The sequence below is a fragment of the Paramisgurnus dabryanus genome, chromosome 12 (genome assembly GCF_030506205.2).
Source record: "Paramisgurnus dabryanus chromosome 12, PD_genome_1.1, whole genome shotgun sequence".
NCBI classification, from domain to species: Eukaryota; Metazoa; Chordata; class Actinopteri; order Cypriniformes; family Cobitidae; genus Paramisgurnus; species Paramisgurnus dabryanus.
In genome coordinates this window covers 8,521,194-8,536,574 of record NC_133348.1, presented here as the reverse complement: position 1 = coordinate 8,536,574, position 15,381 = coordinate 8,521,194, and the positions used below count along the sequence as shown (strand labels likewise).

General features: G+C 36.5%; 2 protein-coding genes across 2 annotated transcripts; both read left to right on the top strand.

Annotated features, from left to right (window-relative positions):
* The first annotated feature begins 8,587 nt into the window (after window positions 1-8,587).
* Window positions 8,588-9,607, top strand: LOC135738531 (trace amine-associated receptor 4-like). Its single transcript, XM_065256631.1, has one exon. It carries the CDS (start codon window positions 8,588-8,590, stop codon window positions 9,605-9,607), a length of 1,020 nt encoding a protein of 339 aa, XP_065112703.1.
* Window positions 9,608-14,361: 4,754 nt separating this feature from the next.
* LOC135737958 (trace amine-associated receptor 4-like) lies at window positions 14,362-15,381 on the top strand. The gene has a single exon (XM_065255804.1). The coding sequence runs from the start codon at window positions 14,362-14,364 to the stop codon at window positions 15,379-15,381; it is 1,020 nt and encodes a 339-aa protein (XP_065111876.1).

Genomic DNA, 15,381 nt, shown 5'->3' with positions numbered 1-15,381 from the left:
TTATGGACAGTTGTAGCCTTGTGGTTAGAGAGTTGGGTATGTAACCCGAAAGTTTTCAGTTTGAGTCGCAATGCCGGCAGGTTGAAACTTGGGGTGCTATTGACCAAGGCACCTGTGCCACATTATTCCCTGGCACTGCAGGGGTTTACAATTTGTATTTAGATGTGTTTTTGTCAATCGGATCACAAGTGGACAATGCTAATGACATGTGTAAACGGTGTTCAAAACGTTTTGAGCTTCTCCACTTTCGACCACATTCAGAGGTAAAGTTGAAAACACTTTCGGATCGGATTGCTTTCGTAGTGTAAACGTGCATGTGGTTGTGTTCGAACAGCCACACGAGACCTACTTTCCGCCCAATGTACAATATAGTAGTTTTAATAATATTTAGCAGGTTAAACAAAAGAACATGTGCCATACACAAACGTTACATAAACGAGAACTGACCAATGACAAAAACGATAGAGTGTATATTATATATACAGAGATATTTGTGAACATGTGATGACATTAATAAATAATGATGGGGTGCAAAGGATTATGGGAAGTGAAGTCTGAAAAATGAGGGCAGATGAAAGGGGGATCGTAACATTAAGACCATTTCAGACTTTTGACTTCACACATAAAACACTTAATTATATATTATTTTATATACATTAATTAATTAATGCATTTTTAAATAAGAGATAAATCTTGCATTTTATCAAACTTCATTATTAATAAACCATGTCAATATTATATTGTAGTATTAAATAATAGACATTTCCCTTAAATCTTTTGTTTCTATTAAAAACATTAATATATTACCCTACATTATTAACATTAATCAGAAAAATATAAGACTTTCACACGAACACCATTTTGAAGAATACAAAATATTGTCAATTATCATTATCAGATCAAGGCACAGATAATATCAGATAACATCAATTTATTCTGATCTCATGGGTCACAATGTTTGTGTATCAGTTAGTTACGTATACTGCTGGGGAGGGGTTGAGACCTGATCTGATCTGTATATATGAACACATCTGAGCTATATCAAGTTTATTTGGGGAGTTAGATTGAATGGGCATGTACTGTATTTATGTTTATGTTTCTTTACAGTTGTAATTTCTCAAATGATTCTGTTTAAACTTTGGATGATACAGTAATTGTCTACCTGATAACTAAGTCCTCTCAGACGCGATGTCTTTCAATGAGACTGAGAATATTCTCCTGTGTTATCCTTTACATCCAGACTCTTGTCCTAGAGCTCATCGTCTCACTGGAGTTAAAATGGCAATGTACGCTTTCATTTCACTCATGATCCTCATGACAGTTTTTGGGAATCTGCTGATCATCATCTCCATCTCTCACTTCAAACAGCTTCAGTCTCCAACTCATCTGCTCGTTCAGTCATTGGCTGTGTGTGACTGTCTGCTGGGTTTACTGGTGATGCCCTACAGTATGGTGCGAACGGTCGAGGGCTGCTGGTTTTTGGGAGATGTTGTTTGTAAAATTCACTCTAGCTTGATCGTAACCCTCTGTTTCTCTTCTTTAATACATCTTAGTTTAATATCTATTGATAGATACTGGGCCGTCTGTGACCCTCTGAGGTACAAAATGAGGATCACAAACACCACTGTGACTGTATGTATTACCTTTACATGGATCTTTTCATTTGTGTACCACTTTAGTATTGTGTTTTCAGGGGTGAATGCTGTTGGTCTGGAAGCTCTTATATCACAGGCGTCTTGTTTTGGTGGCTGTGTTCTGTTTTTTAACAAAGAATGGGCACTTACTTGTATAATATTGGCATTTATTATTCCAGGAACTATAATGAGCTCTCTGTATATCATCATATTCACTGTTGTAAAGAAACACGCAAAGGTTTTGTCAGAGAAAGTGTCTGTGACCACCACAGGTGTTAACAGTCAAAGCTCTGCACACAGAGAAAGAAAAGCAGCTAAAACTCTGGCTCTTGTTATGGGCGTTTTCTTTCTCTGCTGGCTGCCTTTTTCTATTGCTGCTACTGTTAATCCTTTCTTTAATTTTGTGATCCCAGCTGATGTTTTTGAGGCTTTAGTTTGGTTTGCATATTTTAACTCAACTTGTAATCCTTTGATTTATGGATTTTTCTATCCTCGCTTTCAGAAGGCCTTTAAGACTCTCATATTCACTTATATCTGTGGATTCAATCATTCAGATACTCTGACATTTAAATGAATACAGTTTCTGTATATAAATAATAACCAGTGACTGTATAAATAAACAAGAGGATTTAAACAACACATTCAGTAAAAAAGTGCCAGACAGTTTTAGATCTGATATGTATATTTCAAATGTTTTTAACTTGTCTTTTAATATCCTGACATGATTTGAGACACCCAAGTTGATGTTTAATACAAAAGAATTTAGAGGAACTGAAAACTGTTTAATCATACATGAATAAAGTCATGATTCAATAATAGGCTAAGTGTACCCTTTAAGCCCACTGTTAACATCAACATCAAAGAAAATAATATTTTATGCTGCTCATTATTTTAAGCGATCCAGTGATTTGTAAGTGTCCTGATATTTTTGTTATGTTAATCACATTTGGCAATGTTGAGTTAGACCCATTCATGTAGATGCTGCCTCACACACAGACACCCCAAAATTTATGTTTTTCAGGACCCTTTAGAAATAAACAAATTTCTGCAAGTGTCAGTCATTTATTTTATATATGCATTGATATTACGTCAAATAAAAAAATAAATGTATTGTTTTTTGGTGTATAAACATACAGTACTTCTTAAATCATTTTAAATCATTTTCCTTTAAATGAAAAGATGAGTTTTATTAGCTAGCGCACACAGCTGATCTCAGGGTTAAACCATAGCCTTACTAAAAGAGAGTTTGACAAAAATGAAGCTTGTGAACTACAAAAAAATAAATATTTTGTCATTCTTTTTACATTAATTTACAAATAAATACATAATAAATTATTTTGTAGGGCAGATTATTTTCTTTTACAGATGACCTGAAATGGTACAGTGCCACAAAAGACATGCAAATATAGCTAACACAAGCTAACCTTGAATGAAAAAAAAATTCTTAATGTGGGCACAATGAAAATTACTATGATGCTTAGTCTTGTAAACATATGTGACCAGTCACGGAAAGTAGGGACACAAGTCGGATCTGGGCATTTTGAGTTATTCACAGATTCTGAAAGTGCAGTTTCTAAGCTTTCCAACGATGTGTAACACATGGAAATCTGATAAGATTTGGAGAAGTTGTGGCCATTTGAATATAGGAACTCAGAAATACTCAAACCGAGAAAATCGAGACGAAAGGGACTCTTCTTTTCAGCTGGGGGAGACAATAGGGCTCATTTACATCTCATTTAGCTAAGCCATGCCCCCTGTAAAACCCTTTTTGAGATGTTCTAGCATCATATCATATGTAGTATTTTATGACCAAATGACAACCCGCAAAAATAAACATGACTCTTTACCTTTGTGGGGATCACAAGTCGAATCCAGTCTGTTTCAGATTATCCAATGAATTTGTCCACAAATGCGTATAATCCGTGAAATATAGATTGTTTACATCAGATTTCGCATGAATGTCTGGAAATACAATATAATATATAATCTGAAGACTATTTAAATCGTAACATGTAAGGGTATATGAGCTTACACTCCGTTAAACACATGAACCCGTCTTCAAAGTTTGTATTTAAAATAGGGAAGCAGTATAATAGGTCATCCAAACAGCGCCGTCGAAAACGTGACATCCTTTAGAAAGGTTACCAATGGCTCGCTCGTTCCTCCATCAGCCAATGACTTCATGGAAAATATTGATAGACAAAACATGTAGCCAATTATATTAAGAATACAACGATATCTGTGTAACTTCTGTGTGTTTGGACTCATGCTGCGCTGCAAGAACTGACATACAGATGACGTCAAAGTACCGCGAGAGCGAGTCGAAATTAAACTACTCCGTAAGATTTCTTGAAGAGCTCTCGCGGTACTTTGACGTCATCCGACTGCGGCGCCGCATAAAGTCAGTGATGCGGCTGACGTACGATGCGGCTGACTGTTATTTGTTCCGCCCCAGCTTCTTTTATTTTTCTTTTGTTTTATTGCGCCCGAGCTTTACAGTCTGGGGAGACGCAGGCTATAAGTTTGAAAAAGAAAAAAAAAAACTTAGCAAACATGTCTGAGGAACAGGGCAGCGCGTCACTACAGTCACGTGACTTCACGCTCGAGCCGGAAGAGAAGACAATGCTGAATAAAGTCGTAATTCTGCTATTTTTGGACCAAACTGTATTTTCGATGCATCAACACAATCTTACTGACCCACTGATGTCACATGGACTACTTTGATGATGTTTTTATTAACTTTCTGGACATGGAAACCATACATAGATTTTCAATGAAGGGGAAAGCTCTCGGACTAAATCTAACGATAAAACATCTTAAACTGTGTTCCGAAGATGAACGGAGGTCTTCCGAGTTTAGAACGACATAAGGGTGAGTCATTACTTACATTATTTTCATTTTTGGGCGAACTATCCTTATTTAGTAGTCACGGTGTTCCCTTTGGGGGCGGAGGCGAAAACACAAGCTTATACAGTATGTAAATATACACACAGACAATGACGCCCCCCGCTGCACGCTAGAATCTCCGGAAAAACAAGCCTATTTTAACCGCAAAATGTACGCTTTTAAATGTACAAAAACTGCTATCTCAAACATGGAGAGGCTTCTTCGTGATCTCAACTAACAGATTCTGCAATAAAACGAAAATCACAAATTTCGAAAAAAAAACTTTGTTTCTCATTTTCTCGAAACTTGTGCTGCCGACTTGAGTCCCTGGTTTCCGTGACGGGTCACATATTTTATATATATTGTCTTTTTTCATCATTATTCACTTTCTAACCATTTAAGCCCACCTTGTTTTTTGAAGAATCATTCAAATCACAAACTTTGATGTTTTTCTGGGGAAAAGCGTTTATTGATAATTTTTTCACATTACCAACTTTTACCTTACCTTAACTATATTTAGATAGGCCTACAAATCACAAACACTGTAGTATAATAAATGTTTGCTTATGTGTATCTGTCACAGTTTAGCTTTAGTGTATGGTGTTTCCCTTTTAGTTTATCATGTTTATAAGTTGATTATCTTGTTCGTTAGCACCTCTTCTGTTTTCTTGGTTACTCATTGGTTTACACCTGTGTCCTGTTTAGTTTACTCGATAGTTTTGTGTATTTATACCCCTGTCTCACAATTTGCAAACTGTTAGTTTTGCTAGTGTGATCTCTCCGTACTGGGATTTTATGGGCAGTCGGAGCCTAGTTTATGGCTCTTTTATAACTTGACCAAGGCACCTGCTCCCTGGGCGCTGCAGTGATAGCTGCCCACTCCTCCAGGTATAGAATAGAATAGAATATACTTTATTGTCCCCTCAGGGAAATTTGTCATGGACTCCAAAGTGCATAGTGCAAAGAAGCAGCTGCCATTATGAACAATAAATACACAAATAAATAAGTAAATTAAAATATTTAAAAAAAAATAAAAAAATACAATATACAAATAACAACTGTACAGAACACCTAGTTATTGCACAGAACAGAGTTATTGCACACTTTTCAGGCCTATCCATTACAAATCAACTAAAAGTTTTGGTTTAAAATTTTGATGGAGACTGGTACAAAAGAGTATTTAAAACGGTTCAGTTTAATTTTAGGGATTCTGTATCTTCTGCCTGAAGGCAAGAGCTCATATTCCGTATGCAGGATGTGGGACGGGTCCAACAGTACTCTCCGTGCTTGCCTAAGTACAGACTGCTCATAGATGGACTGAAGGGAGAGCTTTTCAGTCCTCCCCATCACCTTCATAGCAGTCTGTACCAGGCGCTGCAATTTTGACTTAGATTGTGTGGAGAGATTGCCAAACCACGCCGTCATCCCATACCTAATAATACTCTCCATCACTGCCTGATAAAATAAAAACATAATGCTTTGACTGACACCAAACACTCTTAGTCTGCGTAAGAAATACAGTCTTTGCTGTAAACGGGAACATACATAATCTACATGGTTATTCCAACTTAAACGGTTATCTAGGTGGATACCCAGATACCTTCACGTGTCTTCACGACTTGCAGTGCTTGTGTTCACTACTCACTGGATTGGTTACCGTACGTTGCCAAATAAGTCACTTTCACTTCACTTTAACTACTGTACCAGGGTGCGGTATGCTTAACCCTCTGGGGTCTTGGCTGATTTTGCATCCTTGAGCAGTTTTGACCAGCAGCAACATTCATGCTTTCTCAGTTGCTTTAAAACATAATAATAGCAAAAGTCTCATAAGACTGTGTTTAGCACAAGCTGAACTACAATATTATGTGAGCAACATGTATGTACATCTTTGTATTTCTGAGAGAAAAATTTTTATGTTTATGCCTGTTTTTTTTATAAAGCAAAATTTTATGTTTATGTATATATCGAGTAGGAGTGTGATGTATGCTGCCCTCCAAAGGCAGAGTGCAGTATCTACGCAAACACTGAAACTGAGAAAAATGGCTTTAAAGTTTTTACACTAGCCGGACTGTGAAGTGTGCATGATTTTGTCACAGGTTGGGGCGGACCGTATATGTAACAAGCCGTGCCCCTTCCTAGTTTCCACCTCGAGGAGGTCCCAAAGCCACCCCAATGACCAGACAGACAGAGTATGAGAGTTGAATTAAAAGAACTTTATTTAAATTATTTAAAATATTAAGGGGAAGGGGAAAGGCTAAATTAAAACTGGCTGCTTCTTCTAGCCTCCAGGAGTGGGTTCCGTGTAAGGTGAGGGGACGGGGCTCCTTCACTATGGCTTTCTTGAACCCGTGGCGCCCCCCGCTTTTCCTGGAGGCAGAATACAAGAGAGACACAATCAATGGTTTGGTCCAGCGAGTATCGCTACCTTACACTGGATACTGCAAGGGTCCATGGGGGTGCACCCAACCCTCCGATGTCCTCTCTGTGTCCGATGCTCTTCTCTCTCTTGCCCTTTAGGGTCTCTGTGATGGATTCGAATGGACTCCCTCCCGGCCAACAAGGACAGCCCAACACGGTGGGCCCCTCTCGGTACACGGAGGTAAGTATTTCACAGATTACTGGGGCTTTAACTTTCTTTCTCAGGGTCGTGCTGTAAGCAGAGGTAAGTAATACACAAGACTGGGACTTTACTTTCTTCCTCAGGTTCGTGCTGTAAGCAGAGGTAAGTCATACACAAGACTGGGACTTTACTTTCTTCCCCAGGGTCGTGCTGTAAGCAGAGGTAAGTAATACACAGACTGGGTTCCCGAAGAGGAGCTGCATGGGTTGTAATGACGAAACAGCTGTTTCACGATTGGTCGGATTCACTACATGACAACAATCACGTGTGTTTCGTGTTTTTTTCACGCCCTCAGTTCCATGAATGCTCATAAATCTGTATTTTTTATAAAAGTTAAAGCTCTTTTCATGCGGCCGCCGTTATATTGTGTCATCTTCATCAAAATAAAATGGATAATAACTTAGACCCCACTACATTGGTATTTAAATAATATATGCTTATGTTGAACTTTATTCTTGTAAAAAAACAGATGCTGTAAGTTCCATACTTTTTATGTTGTTTACATCTTACAAATCATGTTTACTGCGATAAAGCAAGCAAACGCCACGTGGTCAGCCATGCCTGACGTAAATGAAGCAAACTACGTGAACCACAGCATGTCCAACTTTACGTCTCCGTTTTCAGCTCATCCTCGCCTGCACGTGGCTAATCTCGCCGATCGGTTACATCCAGCCGCAGGCGATGTCGAACACACCTAATATTTACAAAGTCCAGATAATTGTGAACAGGTGATGGGGTGCAAAGGATTAAGTGAAGTCTGAAAAGTGAGGGCAGATGACAGGGAGATCGTAAAATTAAGCTCATGGCAGACTTTTGATTTCATACATAAAAAATCTTTATAATATAAAATATACATTAAATAATTAATACATTTTCAAATAAGAGATAAATCTTGCATTTTAACTATATTTTAAATAAACCATGTCAATATTTATGATAAACACCTAAACTTTTTATTAAAGATTTTAGTATTAAATAATAGACATTTCCCTTAAACTTTTGTTTCTATTAAAAGCATTAATATATTACCCTACATTATTAACATTAATCTTATTAACACATAGCAAGGGGGAGCCAGGATAATATTTGACTTTCACAAACCCAATTTTGAAGGATACAAAATATTGTCTGTTATCACTATCAGATCAAGTCACAGATAATATAAGATAACATCAAATAATTCTAATCTCATGGGTCACAATGTTTGTGTATCAGTAAGTTACGTATACAGCTGAGGAGGGGTTTAGACCTGACCTGATGTGTATATATGAACACATCTGAGCTATATCACATTCATTTTGGAGGAGTTAGACTGAATCGGCATGTACTGTATTTATGTTTCTTTAGAGTTGTAATTTCTAAAATGATTCTGTTTAAACTTTGGGTAATAATTGTCTACCTGTTAACAATTACAAAGGAAGTCCTGTCATATTTTCGGCCAGACGGGATGTCTTTCAATGAGACTGAGAATATTCTTCTGTGTTATCCTTTACATCCAGACTCTTGTCCTAGAGCTCATCGTCTCACTGGGGTTAAAGTGGCAATGTACGCTTTCATTTCAATCATAATCCTCATGACAGTTTTTGGGAATCTGCTGATCATCATCTCCATCTCTCACTTCAAACAGCTTCAGTCTCCAACTCATCTGATTGTTCAGTCATTGGCTGTGTGTGACTGTCTGCTGGGTTTACTGGTGATGCCCTACAGTATGGTGCGATCTGTCGAGGGCTGCTGGTTTTTGGGAGATGTTATTTGTAAAGTTCATTCTAGCTTGAACATGACCTTCTGTTTGTCTTCTTTAATACATCTTAGTTTAATATCTATTGATAGATACTGGGCCATCTGTGACCCCCTGAAGTACAAAATGAGGATCACAAACAACACTGTGACCGTATTAATCACTTTTACATGGATCTTTTCATTTGTGTACAACTTTAGCATTGTGTTTTCAGGGGTGACTGCTGTTGGTCTGGAAGCTCTTATATTACAAATGTCTTGTTTTGGTGGTTGTGCTATGTTTATTACCAAAGAATGGGGACTAATTAGCTTTATTTTGTCATTTATTATTCCAGGAACTATAATGAGCTCTCTGTATATCATCATATTCAGTGTTGTGCAAAAACATGCAAAGGTTTTGTCAGAGAAAGTGTCTGTGACCACCACAGGTGTTAACAGTCAAAGCTCTGCACACAGAGAAAGAAAAGCAGCTAAAACTCTGGCTCTTGTTATGGGCGTTTTCTTTCTCTGCTGGCTGCCTTTTTCTATTGCTGCCACTGTTAATACTTTCTTTAATTTTGTGACCTCAGCTGATGTTTTTGAGGCTTTAGGTTGGTTTGCATATTTTAACTCAGCTTGTAATCCTTTGATCTATGGATTTTTCTATCCTTGCTTCCAGAAGGCCTTTAAGACTCTCATATACACTTATATCTGTGGATTCAATCATTCAAATACTCTGACATTTGAATGAATACAGTTTCTAAAGATAAATAATAACCAGTGACTGAGAAATAATCAAAATAATTTCAACAACACATTGAGCAAAAAGTGCCAGACAGTTTTAGATCTGATATGTATATTACAAATGTTTTTAACTTGTCTTTTAATGTCCTGTCCTCAATAGTCTGTATGTTTTGTGATTTGAGACATTTAAATCCAAGTTGATGTTTAATACAAAAGTATTCAGAGGAACTAAAAACTGTTTAATCATACAGGTATATAAATTAAGTCATGATTCAATAATAGGGTAAGTGTACTTTTAAGCCTATACTGTTAACTTTGACATCAATTTATAAAAAGAGAAAATCATATTTGATGCTGCTCATTATTTTAAGCAATCCAGTGATTTGTTAGTTTCCTGATGACATTTTTGTTTCATGCCAATCACATTTGACAATGTTAAGTTCAACCCATTCATATGGATGCTGTCGTAGGACCCTTATTCAGGACCCTTCAGAAATAAACACATTTTGCAACTGTCAGTCATTTCTTTTATATATGCATTGATATTACGTCAAATAAGAAATAAATGTATCAGGTTTTTTTGTGTGTGTATGAACATATAGTACTTCTTATATCATTTTATATAATTTTGCTTTAAATGAAAATATAAGTTTAATTAGCTAGTGCACACAGCTAATCTCAGGGTCAAACCATAGCCTTACTAAAAGAGAGATGAAGCATGTGAACTACAAACAATAAATATTTTGTTATTCTTTTTACATTCATTTACAAATAAATACATCTATATAACATATACCTGAAAGGGATTATCTTAAGACAGCACTAGGCATTAGTTTAATTAGGAAATATAACTAGTTTTTACAAACATGCCTTACCAAAAACTTTACCGGCTTGCATTTTGCGGCAAAACAAAGGGCACTGATGTATTTTAAGATATGTCAGTGCAGGTTGTTTTCAGTTTGGACAGCTCTTACATTTATTTTATTACATATATATTATTGCTACCAATCTTTGACCCATCCCAGGATATAATAATAATAATAATAATAATAATAATCACTTGGTAGTTCAAAATAGTTTTTTGGAAAATATTTAGTTTAGTTTTCTGTTAAAAAACAAGTGTAAATGTAAGCAAATGGGCATATAAAGTGTTAAAATTTCCACAAATGTAATTAATATTTGATATGCATGTTTCAGGCAGAAGTAGTTCTAAAAGGTTGAATCGTTTACAATAAAAAAATGATGTATGTTATTTTTAGAGCAGTTTTTGGGAAGGTGACATTTTTCATCCTTAGGAACACTTACGTACGTTTCTTTTTAAGGATCTCTCGAGGGTTAAGATACGAGGGTGCTAGGCCATTTAAGGCTTTGTAGATGATTAGTAATATTTTAAATTGTATGCGATATTTAACTGGTAGCCAGTTTTTAGATCGAGTAAGCAGTGTTTTGAACAAGCTGAAGCTTGTTTACCTGATTTGTGTGACATCCCCCGAGTAACGAGTTACATTAGTCTATTCTAGAGGTCATAAAAGTGTGGATAAGCTTCTCTGCTTCATATTTAGACAGCATATGGCCTATTTTTGAGATATTTTAATATGGAAGAATGCTGTGCGGTAGATGTTGGAGATATGACTATGGAAGGATAAATTGCTGTCGAGCACCACACCTAAGTTCTTAACCGTGGAAGATGGCACCACAGTGCAGCCATCTATGGGCAACTTGTAATCTGACATATTATAAGACATAGCAGTGAAAACTTATGTTATGTTTCCTGATAATGTCTCCTAGAGGTAACATAACGAGAATAGGATAGGACCTAAAACGGAACCCTGTGGTATGCTGTATTTAACCAGGGAGTGATATGACTTTTCATCATTTACATAAACAAAGTGTAGCGATTGGTTGAATACGATCTAAACCAGGCCAACGCCTGACCACTGATACCAACATAGTTTTCTAGTCTATTAAGATTGTGTTATCTATTGTGTCAAAGGCTGCACTAAGGTCTAGTAATATAAGAATCGAGATTTCACCACGATAGGATGTTAAAAGGAGGTCATTTGTAACTCTAAGCAGTGCTGTCTCTGTGCTATGATGGGGCCTGAAATTCTGATTGGAACTTTTCATATGTATTATTATTCACTAAGAATTTATAACAATATCCAGATCTTCACGGTTATCTGCTACATGTTTCATTTGGGACAAGTCTGGAAGAGTGCTAATAAAGCTATCTTTAGTGGTGGAAATTATTGTTCTAGCTAATCTGTAGTATGTTGTGGACCGAGTGATCCTATCTAGAAGTACTGTGTATGAGACAAGGCAATGGTCTGAAACTGCATCGCTCTGAGGTGATATTTCGATGTCATTAATACTGAGCCCAAGTGAAAGAATTAAGTCTAATGTGTGTTTACGGGTATGCGTGGGCCCTGACACATTTTGTTTTATACCGAGAGAATTTAGAGTATCTATAAACGCTAATCCTAATGCATCTTTTGGGTTATCAACGTGGATATTAAAGTCACCAACGATAATAGCTTTATCTACAGTGACTACAAGCTCAGACAGGAAATCTGGAATTTCTTTAAGAAAATCTGTGTGGTGGCCGGGAGGTCTGCAGATAGTGGCTAAGACGAAAGAGAGCTGTTTGTTGTTACGATCAGTTATTTCCATATTTAACAACATTATTTTAAATGAATTGAATTTTAGTACAGATTTATGGTTTACTTTAAATATTTTGTTGTATATTGTTGCTACACCACCCCCTCTCCCCTTTGATCGAGGTTCGTCTTTATAATAATAGTCTTGTGGGGTGGATTCGTTTAAACTAATGTAATCGTCTGCTTTAAGCCAGGTTTCTGCTAAACAGAGTGCATCTAAGTTTTGGTCTACAATGATTTCATTGATAATAGGTTCTTTATTGGTAAGCGATCTAATGTTAAGAAAGCCAAATTTTAACATTTGAGTTTTATCTGTTAATGTATTGTTTTCTAATTTTATGTTAATAAGATTTGTACGAGACAAGGTAAACGGTGCTCTGTATTTGTTTGTTCGAGGAACAGTCACAGTCGAAACGTGTTGATACTTTGGTAAAATAGACTCTATGTGCTGGGATATATGTGATCTTGACATGTCAAGGCAGCTAACAGACGGACGGGTAAGCCGATCTGTCTGTTTCCTGACCTGGGCCCTGGATAGTCAGACAATATTTTACTGATGAGACACGCATGAGAATCTGAGAATTGTATTTAGGTGAGCCACCAGTTTCACACAGGTGTGAGTAAAGCCAAAGACAAAATATCCATTGAAAACAAAAATGTAACAAAAAATTATAAAAAAAAAATTCAAAGTACAACACAACACAACAAAAACACAAAAGGGAATAAGCAAATGTTTGGCCACTGTTCCAACAAACACCTATCTCCTCCTTCAACGTTTCCTTTGTTCTTTTATAATCTTGGTCTCCTCCCTCATATTCAAATGGCCAATCATAACACTCCATTTGTTAGGAACAGCATATTTTACACTTCACAGACTTTTCCACTTTACAAGTAATAACAAAATGCAGTCTACCTGAAACCAAAGGCATTGTCCTTTATTAAATCACCAAGATATATACATACAAGACATTTTAATCCATGCATACTTAATTAGGCAACTCCTCCCCTTCAGGATGCTATAAACTGGTTAACTGTTCACGGGCCACTCCTTTTTAGGCTTTTCGAGAACCGGAAAGACGCAAAAAAAATATTTTATTTCTCTTTACATTGTATGCTTCACGTTGCTGGCAGTCATCATGGAATGTACACCTTCCTTGTGACTGCTTCTAAAGCAAAACTAACACAAAAAAAAACTGTCTCATGTACTTATTTAACCTGAACATTGCATGCTACATCACACAGTGTTATGTATTTTGATCAGCTGATTACTTACAATATCTCTAATATTTTCAATTACTTGTAAATTGTGAGAAAATGCCATTCTAAACAGTGACACGGGGCAGTGCAGTCGCTTTTCAATCATGTTAATATCCACATTACCCTTTTTTTACCGCTTTTACGAACATGTAATATGTAAGATGACTCCAAAGGAACAATGCAGAATACTCAATGAAGTAAAGAAAAACCCACTGTGAAAATGCACTGTGAATGTTTAATGGCTGTTTTCAACAAAGACACAAGAAACTAGAATTATTTGTGTTGTCAGCTCATGCACATTGTATTTGTCTATTGTTGTAACCTAGATGAGGATCACATCACATTTATGGCAAATCACAGCAGAAAACCAGTTTATTCCTAGGGGTTCACATACTTTTCCTTGCTAGTGTATTAACCTACATTATAAACATAAATCCTGTTAACATGGATTAATGGGGGAGCAAGAATAATGTAAGACTTTCACAAACACATTTTTGAATAGTACAAAATATCATCTGTTATCACTATTAGCAAAATCACAAATATGATCTACATAAAATTATTCTAATCTCATGAGTCACAATGTTTGTGTAACAGTTAGTTACGTAGTTGGGGAGGGCTTGAGACCTGATCTGAACTGTATATATGAACACATCTGAGCTATATCACATTAATTTTGTGGAAGTTGGATTGAATGGGCATGTACTGTATTTATGTTCATGTTTCTTTAGATATTTGCTTTTACCATGTTGTAATTTCTAAAATGATTTTATTTAAACTTTGGGTTATAATTGTCTACCTTTTAACAATAACAAAGGAAGTTCTCTCAGATTTTCGGGCAGACATGATGTCTTGTAATGAGACTGAGGATATTCTTCTGTGTTATCCTTTACATCCAGACTCTTGTCCAAGAGTTCACCGTCTCACTGTTGTTAAAGTGACAATGTACGCTTTCATTTCACTCATGATCCTCATGACAGTTTTTGGGAATCTGCTGATCATCATCTCCATCTCTCACTTCAAACAGCTTCAGTCTCCAACTCATCTGATCGTTCAGTCATTGGCTGTGTGTGACTGTCTGCTGGGTTTACTGGTGATGCCCTACAGTATGGTGCGATCTGTCGAGGGCTGCTGGTTTTTAGGAGATGTTATTTGTAAAGTTCATTCTAGCATGGACATGATGCTCTGTACTTCTTCTTTGTTACATCTTAGTTTAATATCTATTGATAGATACTGGGCCATCTGTGACCCCCTGAAGTACAGAATGAGGATCACAAACAACACTGTGACTGTATTTATCACCTTTACATGGATCTTTTCATTTGTGTACAACTTTTCTGTTGTATTTTCAGGAGTGAGTGCTGTTGGTTTGGAAGCCTATATATTACAGATGTCTTGTTTTGGTGGCTGTGCTGTGTTTATTAACAAAGAATGGGGACTAATTAGCTTTATTTTGTCATTTATTATTCCAGGAACTATAATGAGCTCTCTGTATATCATCATATTCACTGTTGTGAGAAAACATGTAAAGGTTTTGTCAGAGAAAGTGTCTGTGACCACCACAGGTGTAAACAGTCAAAGCTCTGCACACAGAGAAAGAAAAGCAGCTAAAACTCTGGCTCTTGTTATGGGCGTTTTCTTTCTCTGTTGGCTGCCTTTTTCTATTGCCATTGCTGTTTACCCTTACTTTCATTTTGTGGTCCCAGCTGATGTTTTTGAGGCTTTAGTTTGGTTTGCATATTTTAACTCAACTTTTAATCCTTTGATCTATGGATTTTTCTATCCTCGCTTTCAGAAGGCCTTTAAGACTCTTATATTCACTTATATCTGTGGAATCAATCATTCACATACTCTGACATTTGAATGA